Source organism: Anomaloglossus baeobatrachus, chromosome 2, assembly GCF_048569485.1.
Source record: "Anomaloglossus baeobatrachus isolate aAnoBae1 chromosome 2, aAnoBae1.hap1, whole genome shotgun sequence".
Lineage (NCBI taxonomy): Eukaryota > Metazoa > Chordata > Amphibia > Anura > Aromobatidae > Anomaloglossus > Anomaloglossus baeobatrachus.
Window position 1 is genome coordinate 453974112 of NC_134354.1, and position 19037 is coordinate 453993148.

General features: G+C 44.1%; 1 protein-coding gene across 2 annotated transcripts in view; it reads left to right on the top strand.

The window, feature by feature from the left end:
* Nucleotides 1–657: 657 nt before the first annotated feature.
* NXN (nucleoredoxin) overlaps nt 658–19037 on the top strand; it is a 235729-nt gene continuing 217349 nt past the window's right edge. Inside the window, exon 1 of one of the 2 annotated variants that reach the window (XM_075336309.1) lies at nt 658–1113. In XM_075336309.1, coding sequence (XP_075192424.1) covers nt 796–1113 — 318 coding nt within the window. In that variant the 5' untranslated portion in view covers nt 658–795. Of the gene's footprint in view, nt 1114–1688; nt 1749–19037 lie in introns of those variants that run through there. The other variant, XM_075336310.1, reaches the window with a different exon arrangement.

Genomic DNA, 19037 nt, shown 5'->3' on the forward strand with positions numbered 1-19037 from the left:
TTTTTCTGGTGAAATTGCCATACTAAATATTTCTGGTGAAATTGCCAAAAAGTGCCTAAAGTGCTATATATTGTGATGAATTCGATGGATAGGCTTTGGCCCACTCTGCCCATTTTGGCGAACCTGGCTGGAATTAGCGTAAAACTGCTAAATGTTGCAAAATTTTACAGCAAATGCAAATTGCAGAAAGCTGGCATAAAAACATGACGGTTCGGGCAAAAAGACTCGGTCCAACTATATTGTGGATAAAGAACTGTTGTTCCACGCTTTTTGTTGTTTTATATATGGCTTTTTTCCCCCAGACTTCAAAACAAATCTTGATAAAATAAAGCCATATGAAATGATTGACTTTATCAGCAAAAAAAGTTTTTTTTTTTTAAGAGTAGAGTTCTGTCAGCAGCAGTTTTGAGACTTGAGGTAAAAAAGGCGGGAGGGAGGCAGCTCTGGCTGGGGACACATTAGAAATGACAACACTGAGGATAATGTGAGGGGATACTGTGAGTGGGGATTGTGAGTAGATATTGTGAGTGGGGATTGTGAGTAGATATTGTGAGTGGAGTTCCCTGAAGGTCCGTACATGGCGCCCAGGTGGCACTCTCACACAGCCGCCCGCTCTCCTCCCCCACTCTGCCCCCGTGCAGCCGGCTCCGTCTGCTGCAGCCAATCGCTTCATTGCAGCCCGGACTCCGGCGCGGCTCGTGTGGCGCACACGGCTCGTCCCCTCCCGGCCGCCGGGGAGCGCGTCTCTGAAGCCCGTAGTACCGCAGGACACGGGGCCCCGGGCCGAGCAGCAGCATGTCGGGCCCCGGGCTGCAGGGGGAGGATTCCGGGCTGCTGCTGGAGCTGCTGGGGGAGAAGCTGGTGACGGCGGAGCGGGAGGAGGTGGACGTCCAGGCTCTGCGCTCCCGGGTGTCTCTCATCGGGCTGCTGTTCGGCTGCGGGGTGAGCGCTCCCTGCCTGCAGCTGCTGCCCAGCCTCAGCGACTTCTACTGCAAGACCCGGGACCGGCTGGAGATCGTATTCATCTCCTCGGACCCCGAGCAGAAGAAATGGCAGCTCTTCCTCAAGGACATGCCCTGGCTGGCACTGCCGTACCAGGAGAAGCATAAGAAGGTGAGGGGGAGGGCAGTGCCCTGGGCATTGTTACCTGGGCAGGGGGAGGACGCCCCTGTGACTGCTGCCCGCAGCTGGATGACTCAGGCATTACTTGGCATAGCTGCCTGTCCTGTATATTGCTGGTGTGCATAGTAAATGGTGCCAGGGGGCACTGCTCGCACATGGCATTGTCACTCGTGCAGCAGATGGCTTTAGATACATGACAGAAAATGTCCCCACTACTTGGTCACAATGCCAATATATACATGGTGGAGGGCCCCTGTGCATGCACAATATATGGGCCCTTCCCAGGAGCTCATCAACATGCACAATTCCACCTGCTTTGGAGGTAGATATGGGCCCCCTTTCTTGTGCCCTGCCCAGATTGTACCAATGGTGTGTCCGCCCAGACATGATGGGTACATTGTCATACTCTTTCTGGCTCACGTTATGGCCAGTGGCATATAAAGCAGGTGTAACCAATGCCACACTGGTGCCTGGTGTAGAGGTTGCCCGGCATAGTCTCTCCAGATGGCAGTGATGTGGCGTGGCACTGTGTAAAGGCGGCACTAAATGACCACCGATCACCATAATGGAATTGGAGCTTTATGCTTGTGTTATGTACCGAGGCCCGGAATCTTCAATCTACACTTGTAAGTGATCTAAGAATATTTCCATCGCCTGGTTGTGCTGCAGTAAATGACCACCGGTCAGTAGATGGGTCCAATCGACAATAGCCTGGTAGTAGACCATCCTCCAGGTGCCTACAGAACGATCTGTAAGGCTTTGGGCGCATGCTGCGTTTTTTTGGGTGCAGTTTTGGTCCCAAAACTACATGTATTTCCTTCCCTAGCAATCTCTGAGATTTCATTTTGGCTGTGCGAACGTTGCAGCTTTTTTTTGGCTGTGGTGGCCACAAGGATGCAGCATGTCAGTTCTTTCTGCCAGCGTTTTTGAGCTCTTCCCGTCAATAGGTTTGACTTAAAAACGCATTAGGCAAAAATGCTGTAAAAAAAACGCAGTAAAATGTGGCAAAAAATGCATGCTAAGGGAGCGTTTTTTGGGACCAAAAATGTGCATCTTTGTAGTCCCCACAAAGATACAGCGTGCGCACATAGCTTAATAGACCACTTGAGGTGTATAGGCTGCCATTGTGTCACCTCCAGATGCTGAGAATCATGATCTGGCCAGGAATCAAAGATCATTTCACCCAACAAATGAGTATTTAGCGTGGGTGATCGGCAGCCTGATTACAAGACCAATTATTGTGAAAGTGTGTTGCTAGGAGTGCCTGCTCATGATAATATTGCAGTGTAAATGGATGTCAAGGATACGTGTACACGACATCTTTTTCCATAACCTACCTGAAAAAGCGCTAAATAAAAGCAATTAGAATGAAGTGTCTTCCTCCGGAAAAACTGCAGGTGGGCACACACTATTAATGGGCTTGTGTGGTTTTTTTTTTTTTTTTTTTTTTTCTCTCTTCCTTACAATTATTAATAAGCTCTATATATAAAAATAATCCGATGATAGATAATATAGGCAATGGCATTGTGACCTGACTATAAAATGATCTGGTCCATGAAGATGTCGCTTATTCACTTCTTATTTTTTGCTGGTTAGATTAGGTTGGCCTCCCACCTGCCACCCTCGGAGTGCATGAGATGCAGTAACCCCGTCAGTGACTTAGTCTACATAATTACATGGCTTAAAATAAAAAGATTTTGCTCCATTAAATTTAATTTTTCTCGACATTATCTTCTGCTAGAATAGTTATAACCTACAATGTGACTGGTTATTAGAAAAACATCCAGGCCTTTTTTAAATGCTGATATATTATCTGCCACGGTGCATACACAGTCTGACTACTGTAACTGTAAAGAACCCTTTCCTATTTAGATGCTCAGATCACCATTCCTCCTCATGTAAGGCGTGTCCCCTGGTCATCGCTGGCAATATCTCCTTCCTCATGTACAGTGGGTATGGAAAGTATTCAGACCCCTTTAAATTTTCCATTCTCTGTTTCATTGCAGTCATTTAGTAAAATCAAAAAGTTCATTTTTTTGCGCATTAATGTACACTCTGCACCCCATCTCGACATAAAAAAAACATCTTTCCTTCAATTGCAACCACTCGTCCTGTACATGCAGCTGAAAAACACCCCCATAGCATGATGCTGCCACCACCATGTTTCACTGTTGGGATTGTATTGGGCAGGTGATGAGCAGTGCCTGGTTTTCTCCACACATACCGCTTAGTAGTGATGGGCAGTCCGGCTCTTTTTGGTGATCCGGTTCCCATGGCTCCGCTCACCAAAAAGAGCCGGATCTTTCAGATCATTCTCGGCTCCTTATTAAATATGTGTTCACCCCATGTGAACACATATTTAAGATTATAGTCACGCCGCCAAAACCCCGCCCACCTGTGGCTAAACCACGCCCATTTACAAGCGACCAGATTGTTGAGTAGGCGAAGTTTAACTGCGGGTGCGCGGGGTTTTGGTGGCGAAAAGAGCTGCTTAGAGATTTTAGTGGCTCACACTGGTGATCCTGCTCCTGTAAGTCACTGCAGGGAGCCCAATCTTTGTGTCGGATCGTTCGCGAACGACACATCACTACCGCTTAGAATTATCACCAAAAAGTTCTATCTTTGTCTCATCAGACCAGAGAATCTTATTTCTCATAGTCTGAGAGTCCTTCATGTGTTTTTTTTTTTTTTCCAAACTCTATGTTGGCTTTCATATGTCTTGCACTGAGGAGAGGCTTCCGTCGGGCCACTCTGCCATAAAGGCCCGACTGCTGGAGGGCTGCAGTGATAGTTGACTTTGTGGAACTTTTTCCCATCTCCCTACTGCATCTGTGGAGCTCAGCCACAGTGATCTTGGGGTTCTTCTTTATCTCTCTCACCAAGGCTCTTCTCCCACGATTGCTCAGTTTGGCTGGACAGCCAGGTCTAGGAAGAGTTCTGGTGGTCCCAAACAACTTCCATTTAAGGATTATGGAGGCCACTGTGCTCTTAGGAACCTTGAGTACAGCAGAAATTCTTTTGTAACCTTGGCCAGATCTGTGCCGTGCCACAATTCTGTCTCTGAGCTCCTTGGGCAGTTCTTTTTGACCTCATGATTCTCATTTGGTCTGACATGCACTGTGAGCGGGGAGGCCTTATATAGACAGGTGTGTGGCTTTCCAAATCAAGTCCTATCAGTTTAATTAAACACAGCTGGACTCCAATGAAGGAGTAGGACCATCTCAGGCCTCTGTCACACGTTCGTGCCTCCGGTACGTGTATGCATAGTTTTCTCATGTACCGGAGACACAGGCACACGTTGACATATGTTTTCCTATAGTTTCGGGCACACGTAAGTATTTTTGCACGGAACGTGTGTCCGTTCCGTACTTGCGTGTGCCCGTGTGCTCCATACGCCGACATGTCCGTTTTTCTCCGGCATCGCGGGTGTCACACAACGCAAACGTGTCACACGGAACACACACGGACCACACGGATGTGTTCCGTGTGACACACGCCGGAGAAAAGACATGTCATTTAAAAAAAACCAAACCTTTACTCACCTTCTCCAGCCCTGCAGTCTCTACCGCTGCTGCCACTTCCTGCCGACCGCCGCTCATTATGCTCATTTAATATTCACTTCACTGCGGCCGGAAGCAGCAGCAGCGGGGAGTCGGCAGGACCGGAGACCGAAGTTCAGCACCACGGACAGCGACGCCAGGGACAGGTGAGTAGAAAGTTCCCGTTCTCCGTGTGTTATCACGGATAACACACGGAGAACACACATAGGCCATGTACACAGCACACCAAGGGCAATCCGCACCTCTGACACGTCCGTGAAAAACGTGCGTGTTTTTCAGGGACGTGTGACAGAGGCCTCAAGGAGGATCACAAGGAAATGGACAGCATGTGACTTAACTATGAGTGTCTGAGCAAAGGGTCTGAATATTTATGACCATGTGATATTTTAGTTTTTCTTGTTTAATAAATTTGCAAAAATTTCTACATTTGTTTTTGTTTTTTTGTCGAGATGGAGTGCAGAGTGTACATTAATGAGCAAAAAATGAACTTTTTGAATTTACTAAATGACTGCAATGAAATAAAGAGTGAACAATTTAAAGGGGTCTGAATACTTTCTGTACCCACTGTACATGAGGAATGAGATATTGCCAGAAATGACCAGGGGACACCCCTTACACGTACCCACTGTACTCCTATATTTTCTGGATAGGGTTTATTCAGATATAAGGCTGTTGCCACAGCATTATACTGTATGTCTTATAGAAGGTGCTTTTTGGTTGGGACGTTGGATTTGTTAGTGAGCCTCAATGAACAGGAATATTCAAATGCATACGAGTTAGCTATTTAAGGGATTTTCCATCTTATAAAGTGAAGATGTCAGTAGGATATGCCATCATTTTATGATCTGAGAGTGTTTTAATCACTTGGATCCCACAGTTCATAAGAATAAAGTGTGTATTTGTTCATTGTTGCCCCTACACCCCACTTTGCAGGGAAGCTGCTACCAGTCCAGTTCTGCTGAATGGATCAGTGCTGCAGTTCCCCTGCACAGGTGGTGGCCAGGGTGCTATTTTGCAGGGAAAGACAGGAGAGGGGGCTGCTTCAGTCTCAACATCAGTAAGGATCCCAGAGGCAGCGTCCCCTGATATAATCTGTTGGATAGCGGTACCAAGAATCAGACATGGACTGATCCATCGTCCAAATATGCTGCACTATGTAAGGGAAGTATAGTATGGGGAGAGGTGTACTCTCCTATTTACCCCCCTATTTACCCAAACCATTTTGCCATTTGGGCTAAAACCAAGGATCATAAAATACACCTGAACTATAATATTAATTTATTCCCATACTAATGAGTCCAGTATTTTCATGAGCACATGCCCTCTGTCTCTCTTGTGCTGTCTGATCATTGAGCCTAGGTCCTTGCTGCAGCACTCAAGGAGTATTGTACGGTCGTCGTGACTAGTTACGAGTGAGCGTGTTAGGCACTGCTAGTTAGTCACTTGAACATCCGGGTACTCGCGGAGGAAGGCCAAGTACCACTGGTGCTCTGATATTTCGTCCGTGAAACAATGACCACAATGCACAGGCTTGCTTCACTGCATGATATGTGCAGGCACCCCAGGCAGAGCCATTGCCAGTCTCTGAATGGTTCTCCTGAGGGATAGAACAACATTCTCTGACAGGCTATGCGCCCACGATCAGGACCCGCTGCGGGGCTGAGAGTCCCCTCTGCAGGAGACCGCAGCTGGTCGTGCCCACGTTCGGGGCTTGGGGTGATTCGGTGTCTCGCTTGTCTTCTCCCTACGGAGGACACTTGCGACTCCACAGTGAAGAATTGACATGCTGCGGCCTCGGAAAGCCATACCATGTCAGTCTTCGCTGTGTGCTGCACACACAAAGTTGGCATGGGATTTCTAGACATCCTATCCATTGTGCTTGTACTGTACAGCACAGCGTTTTGTACGTAGCTGATGCATGCTGCATGCAAAACACTGTAAACACTGATAATGGGCACTCACCCTTAGTGTAGCAAAAAAAAAAAACCACCTCCCTCCAGAAATGCTCTAGTTATGGCTTGCTGTATGTGGGTGGAGAATCCAATAGGCCAATCATTGACTTTCCATAATGCTCACTGCTCATCTGCGCGTTTGACCTGCTCGAATCGATAATATAATATTACCAGTTATGTATATTAGATTTTATGACAGGGTGTTGATCCAGGGAACTAGTCTGATTGCCGTATGTGGAGTCAGGAAGGAATTTTTTTTCCCCATTGGAGCTTATTTGACACATTGGGTTTTTTTTGCCTTCCTCTGGATCAACATGTTAGGCTACGGGTTGAACTAGATGGACTTAGGCGGGCTTTGCACGCTGCGACATCGGTAACAATGTGTTACCGATGCTGCAGCGATAGTCCCGCCCCCGTCGCACGTGCAATATCTAGTGAAAGCTGCTGTAGCGATTATTATCGCTACGGCAGTTTCACATGCACATACCTGCCGTGCGACGTCCCTCTGGCTGGCGACCCGCCTCCTTCCTAAGGGGGCGGGTCGTGCGGCGTCACAGCGACGTCACACGGCAGGCAGCCAATGGAAGTGGAGGGGCGGAGATGAGCAGGATGTAAACATCCCGCCCACCTCCGTCCTTCTCATTGCAGCCGGGAGGCAGGTAAGGTGAAGCTCCTCGCTCCTGCGGCTTCATACACAGCGATGTGTGCTGCCACAGGAGCGAGGAACAACATGACACCTGTCGCTGCACTGGCATTATGGAAATGTCGGAGGCTGCAGCGATGATACGATAAGGACGCTTTTGCGCTCGTTCATCGTATCAAAAAGGTTTTACACGTTGCGATATCGACTGTGACGCCGGATGTGCGTCACTTTCGATTTGACCCCATCGACATCGCACGTGCAATGTCGCAACGTGCAAAGCCGCCCTTAGAGTCTCCCTTCAACCTTAAAAACTATGAAACGAGCATTCAAGCATTGTAGTGCCCGCCCATCGCTAGTCATCACCATTGCTGTCAGCAAAACTGGGGGCAGCAATGGAAAGGAAGCTCTGATGCAGCAGGGGGCAAGTAAGATTTTAACTTATATTAACTTAACAAAAAGCAGGACTAAAATACTCAAAAAAAAAACCCTTTAACTGGGAAGTTGTGATAACTTAATTAGGGATGAGGGAACAGCTTGGTTCGCCTAATGAGCATTTTGATGCTCTGATGCTTGGTACTTGTTTTCAGAGTACAATGGAAGTCAATGGGGAACTCGAGTATTTTTCCGGAAATTCTTCCAGAAAAATGCTCATGTTCCCCAGTGACTTCCGTTATACTCTGTAAATGAGTACTGAGCGCTGTGAGCATCAAAATGCTCATTAGGTACACCAAGTAATTCCCTCATCCCTATTCTTAATGTCTGTTAGTTATGCAGCTCTATAATAATAGGGGAGATCAGATTATACTTGGGATCTGCTACTTATACATAACTATTAGGCTATGTGCACACTAGAAAAAGGATTTTTCTTAAGAAATTTCTTAAGAAAATGTCTTGAGAGTGAAGGATTAGTGCACCTGTGTTAAAAAACGCACCAAAAACTCACCTGCGTTTTTACCGCGATGTGGTGCGTTTTTGGTGCGTTTTTACCGCTGGTTGCTCCCTGCGTTATTGTGCCATTATCTGTGGTAACTAACGCAGTTAGCTGCGTTTATATATATATATATGTATGTGTATATATGTATGTGTGTGCGTATATATGCATGTGTGTATATATATATATATATATATATATATATATATATATATATATATATATATATATATATATATATATATATATATATATATATATATATATATATATATATATATATATATATATATATATATATAATATTATATTATTACTGCAGGGTCCGCTCTGGGGGCAGGTGACAGCTGCGGGTGGCAGCGTTTGATCTCCTGCTCCCGCTCATATAATATGCACAGCCGCTGTCCACATCAGCGTGGTGCTGGGGCAGCGGGGCATATTATATCTGCCTGCGCCCTCCTTTGATCGCACATGATCCCCCCTGTGTTAGATAAGGAAAGAGTGTTTTATTTTATTATGGGCAGCAGCATGGGGGCATATCTAATACAGGGGAGATGTGCCATCTTTAGTGGTCATGGGCAGCACGCATGGGGGGCATATCTAACACAGGGGAGATGTGCCATCTATAGTGGCCATGGACAGCACACATGGGGGGCATATCTAACACAGGGGAGATGTGCCATCTATAGTGGCCATGGACAGCACACATGGGGGGCATATCTAACACAGGGGAGATGTGCCATCTATAGTGGCCATGGGCAGCACACATGGGGGGCATATCTAACACAGGGGAGGTGTAACATCTATAGGGGCCATGGGCAGCACAGGGGGACGTGTCCCAGCACAAGGGGGCTATTTTCAATATAAGGGGGTCATATCCAGATTAAGGGGGGCTAATTTTAGGATGGGGGGCTATGAGGGACATATACCCTATATGATTTGTTAGACGGACACTGGCATTATAAGATGGACCCCATTTAACATTAAAAAAAAATAAATTCTCTTTTCCTTCACCAAATTTGGGGGTGCGTCTTATAATCAGGCGTCTTATAAAGCGAAAAATACGGTATTTTTTATTTTTTTTTATACAGCAACCTAATTCAGAATACTAACCAATAAGAAGTACTGAAAATAACAAACAAAAGGAATAAATAAAAAGAATAAACTCAAGGAAGTGGTCCAAACATATAATAATTATAATAATTAATTTTATTCAGTTATGTAGCGCTATTAATCCCACAGCGCTTTACATACATTGGCAATATAGCATATAGAGAGGTATAATAGGTTTCCTGGGCATCTTAGATGTGGAATGAACATAGAATATGTGCTCATTCTCCTATTAACAGGTGTTTGCTTTTCATCCTTTTCTTCATGCTTTTTAGTGTGTATATATATTACTGTGTTTTTTGTGAGAATGCAAAATATATCCTTAGCAGGGCCGTGTAAATTGTGGTAATGTTAATTGGATGCTTTGCTGTAATTATAATTTAATGTTTGCCCTTGATATTTATGCTGGCAGTGCTTGAAACAAGAAGCTCATACACAGACACTACTGACAATGCACAGACTATTACATTGAGCCTGTTTCAACATCATATTTTTTTTGTCTTCCTCTTTATAGTTGTCATCTGGAACTTTAAAAAAAATAAAAAAAAATGCATGTCCTTAGGATATGAGGATCTTGTGTGGCAATAACTTTAATGTGGTCAAGAAATAATATGTTTGGTTTGGTTTTTAAGAGCAGGAAAAGCTTTTTGCTCTCTCTGACACCAAGCTAGGACAACTTAGTCTTATTTCAACTAGTAAATCAGATTATTCACCTTTGTGCACCAATATATTAAGGAAAAGCAGGGAAACTTTAGTTGCATGCAATATTTTTATGAAAGTATAGCTCTATTTGAAGGAACGCTGCATTTTTCATACAAGTTTCTAATGCTGTGTATGTATAGAAATCAGAAATGAGAATGCTAGAAATACTACTTTGTGGAGTGCATTCACCAAGATTATTCAGGCATATAATATTGATGACCTATCTTTGGGTGAAGGTCCCATACCCAGCACTCCCACTGCTCAGCTGTTGTTAGCTCCAGGTCAGCTGACACGCCCGCGACGAGGCCGTGGGGCAGTTCTTACCGGGCCGGTCCTTGTCTGGGGGGAGGGATGTCACGGCGGCAAGGCCCGGTTCTGTGACCCCGGTGGTATCGTTATAAAAAGGGGGTTATTTACAAGGGACGATGATAGTTATTCGTGACGCTACCTGTGGTACTCAGCCAGAGATAGCCGATGCTGTGGGATGGGATCTCTGGGGCAGATGGTGACGCAGCTGAGTTGGTATAGCTCTCCACAGGTAGAGCTGGGCCCCAGGGCCAATGGAGGGTAGTAGTCGGTGATGGTGGGGGTTCAGGGCCACAGGCGAATAACAGAGCTATACAGGGATGCGGTCTCAAGGTTTTTACTCACTGTAGCAGGTTCCAAGGTAACACGACTAGTCAGTGACCGCCTTTGGAGTACTGGGTTCCACTGTGATGGGCTCCAGTCGATCCCGGGTAGTTCGGAGGTCAAGATCGGTGCACCCTTCTTATGTTCCTTCCATGGTCGTCTTCCTGCACTGACTTCTCACCCTCCTGTCCCGCACCTATGCACACAGTGCTCTGAGCCGCTGTCCGCAGACCCTACAGGGTGGCTTGAAGCTCTGTCCCTTAGCCCTTTATGGTTACCTTCCAGCAGATTCGTGTGTGGAGTTGACTTCGGTACTAGCTGTATCCTTAGCATCCGGTTTTACTGGACAAGCATGTTGGTTCTTCTCCTCTAGGGACTGGATCCCCGTCTGCAGCCAAGTCACTCCACTGTCGTATGTGGAACGAGACCACGCAGTACCTCTGTGGCGACTGAAGCCTCAGGGGCGCCATACAGCCCTATGTAAAAATTGTAAGGAGCTGAGCAGCAAAGCTCTGTTCAGTGTGTAGCAGCCACTACTTTGTACTGCAGAGGAGCTTCTGGTTAGGAGTATAGGTGAGCTGTGCTGCTCAGCTCAGTTCATTGTTTACATCCAGGCACCAAACTAATAACAGCTGTTTAGTCCTGTGTAAGGGTACCGTCTCACTAAACAATGTACCAGCGAATTCCGACCACGATACGACCTGTTCAGGATTGCTGGTGCGTCACTACATGGTCGCTGGTGAGGTGTCAGTTAGGCAGATCTCACCAGCGACCAGCAACTCGTGTAACGATGCTACGCTTGGTAACCAGGGTACATATCGGGTAACTAAGCAAAGTGCTTTGCTTAGTTACCCGATATTTACCCTGGTTACCAGCATAAACCGCTTAGCGCTGGCTCCCTGCACACATAGCCAGGGTACACATCGGGTTACTAAGCAAAGGGCTTTGCTTAGTTACCCGATATTTACCCTGGCTACAGGGAGCTAAGCGGTGTATGCTGGTAACTCGCTGTGCAGCACAACCAGACCAACGAGCAAAAAATTAACCAGAACAGTGTGTAACGGTCAGCGATTTTACAGCAGGGGCCAGGTCGCTGCTTAGTGTCACACACAGAGAGATCGCTAATGAGATCACTGGTTCGTCACAAAATCTGTGACTCAGCAGCGATCTGGCTAGTGATATCACTATGTGAGAAGTACCCCTAAGATCCCCACCAATCTGAGATTGATTGAGCTATCTTGAAGTTAAACCATTAAAGTGAGCCTGATGTGGCGTGTCACAGCCTTATCAGGTCTAGAGATCTTGGTTACAGAGCACCTAATAGTGACCAAATAGTTAGCAAACTACAGATCCCACTCTTGCTAAAATCATCAACATATTTTCGTCTAACATATATGAATACAAAGTGACTTTAAAAGAAACTATAAAAAGATATTTTGGGAGATTTGAACATCACTGAGCCATACAACATTGGTCTAGACTGTTTTTATATTGTTTAGATATTTTTTTTTTCCAAAATGCATAGTTTTAAATATAACATTTTATTTGCATGATGTAATACAAAATTGTACTTGTTCATTATATATTTGTTCATTGATTTATTTCTTTTCCGTCTAGTCCTTAAATGTTTTAGGCTATGTGCGCACTAGAAATGTGAATTTTCTCAAGAAAATTTCTTGAGAAACTTCTGGGAGTGAAAGATTTCCGGACCTCCGGAAAAAATCCGCACCAATTCCGCATGCGGATTAGCCACGGAATAGCCGCGAATTTGCCGCGATTTTTCGCGGGTGGTTCCCTGCGGATTTTGCAGGCTTTACTGCCGAAATCCGCAGGGTACCTGCGGAAAAGAATTGACATGCTCATTTTCTCAAAAAATTTTCTCGAGAAATTCTTCTCAAGGAAATTTCTTGAGAAAAATCCGCAGCGTGCGCACAGCTATTTTTTTTCTTATAGAATTTGCTGGGAAATGTCTGCACAAAGATTGCAGACATTTCTCAAGAAATTTCCGCTGCAAATCCGTGGGTAAATCTGCGGGTAAAACACACTAGTGCGCACAGAGCCTAATACTGGTTTCCCTCTACCTAATTCCTTTCCTTTTTTTTTTTTTTTTTTTTCTTTTTGGGTCATTCTACATCAAGTGGACCAGTTTTAAAAATCGTCCCCACTCGACCTTCTCTGATATTGCTGAAAATTTATAAGGATGTACATGTATGTTTGAAAACAGGTTCTGTAAATTTTTAGGGCCAGATCTCAAATACATTGAGCACTGTTGACCTTTCACTGGAGGCCCCCCCCAAGCCTGCGGCTTCAGCTAAGAGGATTTTGCAAACTTTGGCACATAGCCATTAGAGTTCTATACTGGCTATGATGCTGAAATTTGGCATACTAGCTCAACCTTTGCTGCTAAACACGATACAATTATTACCGGCTATGACAAAACAATATTTCGGCCGCAGATTTGTGTCAAAGTAGCTTGTAAAACTTGTTGCATAAAATTTATGCCTAACTTTGCCCATATATAACTCAAGACCAAAAACCAATAGTAACTGGTGCTTTACCCTGTACACCAAATATCTACATGACTTTACATTGCTGCAATATCACGGTCGAAGCATATGTATTTGTGGAAATATTCACACCCACATATGATGACAAACTTAAAAAACCCGAATTTTACCTATTTTTAGGTCAAATTTCTCAAAAAGTGTACCCCTAAAATATATTAATTCTGATATCATTAGAAAGAGCACATTTTTCTCTACAAGGATTATTGTTTTTTGTTTTTTTTTTTTGCAGTCTCTCAGTTTAAGAAAAGAAAAATGCTACTGAACATGGTGTTATTTATTAATACGCAATGAATGGTAACTGCACTATTCAAACCCTTGCGTTGGTCCATGGTGGTTATACCACAACCAATTCCCTAAGAATTGGTCTTATAATCCTATTAAGAATTGTAATAATGCTGTCTTTCGAGAATTGGCAGCCCCATCGCCTAGAAGCCATGGCCGATAGCCATGCAAGACCAGCCGCGGGCGGTCTCTTTATCGCAGGTTCCGAAGCCTGAGGGTGGGTGTCTTTGCCTAGGATCCAAGCCTAATATTGGGTATCTTTTGTTGGTTCCCAAGCCATAATGTTCAGTCTAAGTGGTCTGGAATTGTTGCTGAATTTGCAACATAATCGTTTCAGAGAAGCTGTATTGTCGGCCCATTGCTGTTGCAGCTGGTGCTGGAATTATTGCAATGATCGACTGCTCGGGAATCCAGCATGTATCATTTCTCACAGGCCAGTGAAAGAAGCTAGCTGGTCCATGAGGATGCATAAAATTTATTAATGCATCATGGTCGTCGACTGAAATTTCAGAAATATTTCCAATCCACCAGTTCCTATCGTAAATGCAGGAAATGTATTGCCCTGGCTGGAGGTTTGCAATTGGCACAAAAGGCATTTCTGATCTGACAGATCTATCTACATGGGCAATGAAAGATGATGGGTCATATGACACCCTTGAAATGTAAAACTTGATTCCATGCAGTTGCTCGTTGCAAAAGTTGAATAAATCCACCTGGATCAGTATTTGGTTTTCAGTTGGGCGTTGAAGACTGGCACGAGCTGCCAACCTCTTTGCTGTCCCTCCAATCCCATCACAGGGCGACTTTCCATGACTGGTACCGAAAAAATTCCATTCAGCGCTGATATTGAAATCAGCATTGTGGTGGCACAAGTTTGAGAAAATTTTTGAAATTTTTGTACTGGGCTGCAGATCCATCGCTGAAGTAGTGGATATGACGAATCCCATAGATGAGAGTCTTGAGATACTCCACAATTACTGTTAAGAAAGTGTGGACTGCAACTGTGTCATGTCGTGAGCAATCACTGATTACTTATTATTAGTTATTATTATTAGTCAATAACTTTTCATAAATAAAAAGGTTTATAGGCTTTTGATTATAATAGACATTGCTAGCAACAATACAACTCTAACATGTGATAAGAATCTCAAAATCAAACACAAAATCAATGCATTACGCGCATAAATAACACCATGTTCAGTGGCATTTTGCACGGCTATCGGCCATGGCTCCTAGGCGATGGGGCTGCCAATTCTCGAAAGACAGCATTATTACAATTCTTAATAGGATTATAATACCAATTCTTAGGGAATTGGTTGTGGTATAACCACCATGGACCAGCGCAAGGGTTTGAATAGTGCAGTTAGCATTCATTGCGTATTAATAAATAACACCATGTTCAGTGGCATTTTTCTTTTCTTAAACTGAGAGACTCCAAAAAAAAAACCAATGATCCTTGTAGAGAAAAATGTGCTCTTTCTAATGATATCAGAATTAATATATTTTAGGGGTACCGTTTTTGAGAAATTTGACCTAAAAATAGGTAAAATTCGGGTTTTTTTTTAAGTTTGTCATCATATGTGGGTGTGAATATTTCCACAAATACATATGCTTTGACCGTGATATTGCAGCAATACAAAGTCATGTAGATGTTTGGTGTACAGGGTAAGGCACCAGTTACTATTGGTTTTTGGTCTTGAGTTATATATGGCAAAGTTAGGCATACATTTTATGCGAGGCGTTTTACAAGCTGCTTTGACACAAACTTGCGGCTGAAATATTGTTTTGTCATAGCCGGTGATAATTTTATCGTGTTTAGCAGCAAAAGTTGAGCTAGTATGCCAAATTTCAGCATCATAGCCAGTATAGAACTCTAATGGCTTTGTGCCAAAGTTTGCAAAATCCTCTTAGCTGAAGCCGCAGGCTTGGTGGACCCTCCAGTGAAAGGTCAACAGTGCCCAATGTATTTGAGATCTGGCCCTAAAAATTTACAGAACCTCTTTTCAAACATACATGTACATCCTTATAAATTTTCAGCAAAATCGGAGAAGGTCGAGTGGGGACCACTGGTCCACTTGACATGGAATGACCCTTTTCTGTTATCCCCATATTTAAATATAAAAATATTTGAACTAAAGAGCTACGGTATTTACCGTATATACTTGAGTATAAGCCCACCCGAGTATAAGCCGAGGCCCCTAATTTTACCACAAAAAACTGGGAAAACTTATTGACTCTAGTATAAGCCTAGGGTGGGAAATGCAGCAGCTACAGGTAAATCTAATATGTAAGCTGAATGTGTATGTGTGTGTGTATGTCCGGGATTGGCATCCGCACCGTCGCAGCTACAGCCACAAAATTTTGCACACTCACACTTCTGGAACCCAAGAGCGTCATAGGCTATGTTTTGAGGGGAAATTTTAACCCCGCTCTTTACAGTTATTTGCCAAAAAAGCTGCCTCCATTAAAGCGAATGGAGCTGGGAGCTGGGAGCCACAGTGCAGCCAGAACTTCAGAAGAATGCGCAGCCACGCCCTTATATGGAATGTTGGCGTGTCACAATGCAGCCAGGGAAAGAAACAGACATAGACAGGGTAAGAGACAGACAAAGAGACAGACTGACAGGGGAAGAGAGAGACAGGGAAAGAGAGGGAAAGAGAGAGACAGGGAAAGAGAGGGAAAGAGACAGACAGGGAAAGAGAGAGACAGGTAAAGAGGCAGACAAAGAGACAGACACAGGGAAAGAGAGGGAAAGAGACAGACAGGGAAAGAGACAGACAGGGAAAGAGAGGGAAAGAGACAGAGAGGGAAAGAGACAGACAGGGAAAGAGAGGGAAAGAGACAGACAGGGAAAGAGAGGGAAAGAGACAGACAGGGAAAGTGACAGATAGATAGACAGACAGGGAAAGTGACAGATAGATAGACAGACAGGGAAAGAGATTAAGACAGACGGGGAAAGAGACAGACGGGGAAAGAGACATTATAATTGCATTTATATCTATTTTTGTGGTTTCTATTTTGTTAACAGCAGTTATTAACCCGGGCGAAGCCGTGTAGCACAGCTAGTTTACAAATAAAACTGGATAATAATAAAATGCAATGTACCCCATCCTTGCTTGCCCCTTGTAGCAATGTGCCCCATCCTTGTATGCCCATTGTATCATTGTCCGCTTGCCCCTTGTAGCAATGTCCCCCTGTAGTAATAAGCCCTCTAGTAATGTGCCCAATCCTTTAGTAATGTCCTCATTTAGGTCCCCTGCTTGTCCTCTACAGGTATTATGCCGTTCACATACACAAAAAAATAAATACAAATATTCTCACCTGTCGTCCGTTCCTGCGCATTCTCTTAGACCGGGGTCACATTTGCTGGTGACTCTCACATCACCCAGAACGGCGCACACTCTCCTGACAGGCGCGCGTCAGCTGCATGTATTTCTATGCAGCTGAGGCGCTTGAGTCTGGAGAGTGTCAGGCTGTAGCGTGTGATGTGATGCGAGACTCCGGCCTTACCTGTTCTTGCTGACCGCTGGCACACAGACCCCCTCTGTGATCGCTGCGGGTGCACGGAGCCATCACTGGCTTCTGATGTCATCGCTTTCCTGCAGTTGAATGCTTTGCGGCCGCAAAGCCGTCAGCTGCAGTAAAGCGATGATGGCAGGGTAGATGCTAGAATGTGTGGGCTCCTTCATGGTATGATGCGGCAGCCTCTTGCATCGATCACGGAGGCGGATTGTGTGCCTGCGGTCAGGAAGAAGCCTGCTAGGGTCAGCGCAGGAACGGACGACAGGTGAGAATTTTGTGGTGCCTTTTTTATTTTTTCAACCTCACTCGAGTATAAGCCGACCCAGCTTTTTCAGCATAAAAAATGGGCTGAAAAACTTGGTTATACTTGAGTATATACGGTAATATCGGATGCAGCTTCTATTGCGAAATCTGGTGTGTAGCTTGCATGTGTTGAAATACTTATCGGTTTCTGTCTCCCATTCTCCGTGACATTCCGATCACCCTTGAAACTGTGCTGGGAATGGGAGAAGATGGCGATCGGTAGGTATTTGCACACATGCATAGTACGCCACATACATCTTACTGTTGGATTTAGGAATAAAAAAAAATATCTGAAAATCTTTAACTTTCATGGTTATGTGAGAGAAACTCCCTAATGCAAGGCAATATCTGCGTGAAAAATTGCATAAAACTGGCCATATTTTATACCCCCCCTCCAGCTTAACTTCATCTGGTGTCTGTTGGAATGTGTGGTCAGTAACTATAGGCTGATCTGAAGCAATACATCATTAACCCTGGCAGTATAGTGTCACAGGTGCCTGTGTAATAAGTAAACAATAAAAGTATACAAATTAAGAAAACCCACAGGATGCATAACATTTTTTTTTTCTATTTAGAAGTCCAATAATAACATTTTGGAAGAAATGTGTTTCTCTATATACTGCCAGAGATATATAGCAGATAAGTGCAGTTAGTATTGTCAGGATGGAGACAAGCTACAGCATGGTCTTTACTTCTACAAAAAGAGCATCTGAGTTCACATCACATTTGGCACAATGTTCAGAGAATCCTGCAGATGATATATACTTTCATGTTACTGCTTTTAAAACCTTAGAAAAGAAAGAATACAAAGTATAAAATCTGATTGTGTGTCTATCCTATTAGACCTGCCTCCAATACTGTCCTGCCTGATGTGATAGCTGTCACATGATGGAGAGGTGACCGGCCGTGCATGTCTGTCTTTCTCTATTAACTTATATGAGAGGCGCGAAAACAGCCAAGGAAGTATATGTACTATATGTACAAGTATTCCAGACTATTTGTGATGCTGATTATTTTTTATTCTATGTGGATGACAATAGATTTGAGTTCAGCATGAGGATAGGGTAACTTTCTTCACCATGGCTACTGTACACTGCCTGTGTTTATATTGTAGAGGCCTAGTAGACATGAAAGAAATTCCAAATATGTGACAGAATATGTGAACACAGAATTTTAGTGCAGAAAAGTTAATACAGGAGTTAATCCTAAGGCATGGTTTATTTTTCTCCATAAAAGGTATGGCAGGTTGAGAGGAAAAATAAGTCTGCACCTTGCTCTCTGGTTAAATAAAATCTTACTCTTCAAGACTATTTATCTTCAGAGAGTCTTTGTTCTAGGTAGACAAGCCAGACTAATTTATCATATATAGGGTTGGTGCCAAGTACATATATAATGCAGCAGTGGCTGAATTCTACCTTCTCACTGCAGTATAATTTCTACTCTACTGCATGATCTGTCAAAGCTTACACTGTGAACCTGGCTTTAGGACTCATTCATTTAGCTATTGGCACACATTATGGTGGGTGCGCCAGGAATCTATTGTAAGCTGCGCCTTTTTTTTGTGTGTGTTTCTAGCAAATTGGCTAGTTTTATTGATTTGTGCCCCCTCCCAAAAAATAATGTATACACTTAACAGTTGGCATAAGAAAAAGCACTTTTATGCAAGATACTCCAAATCTATTGCAGAGCTTGCACTGTTGTGATAATTTTAAC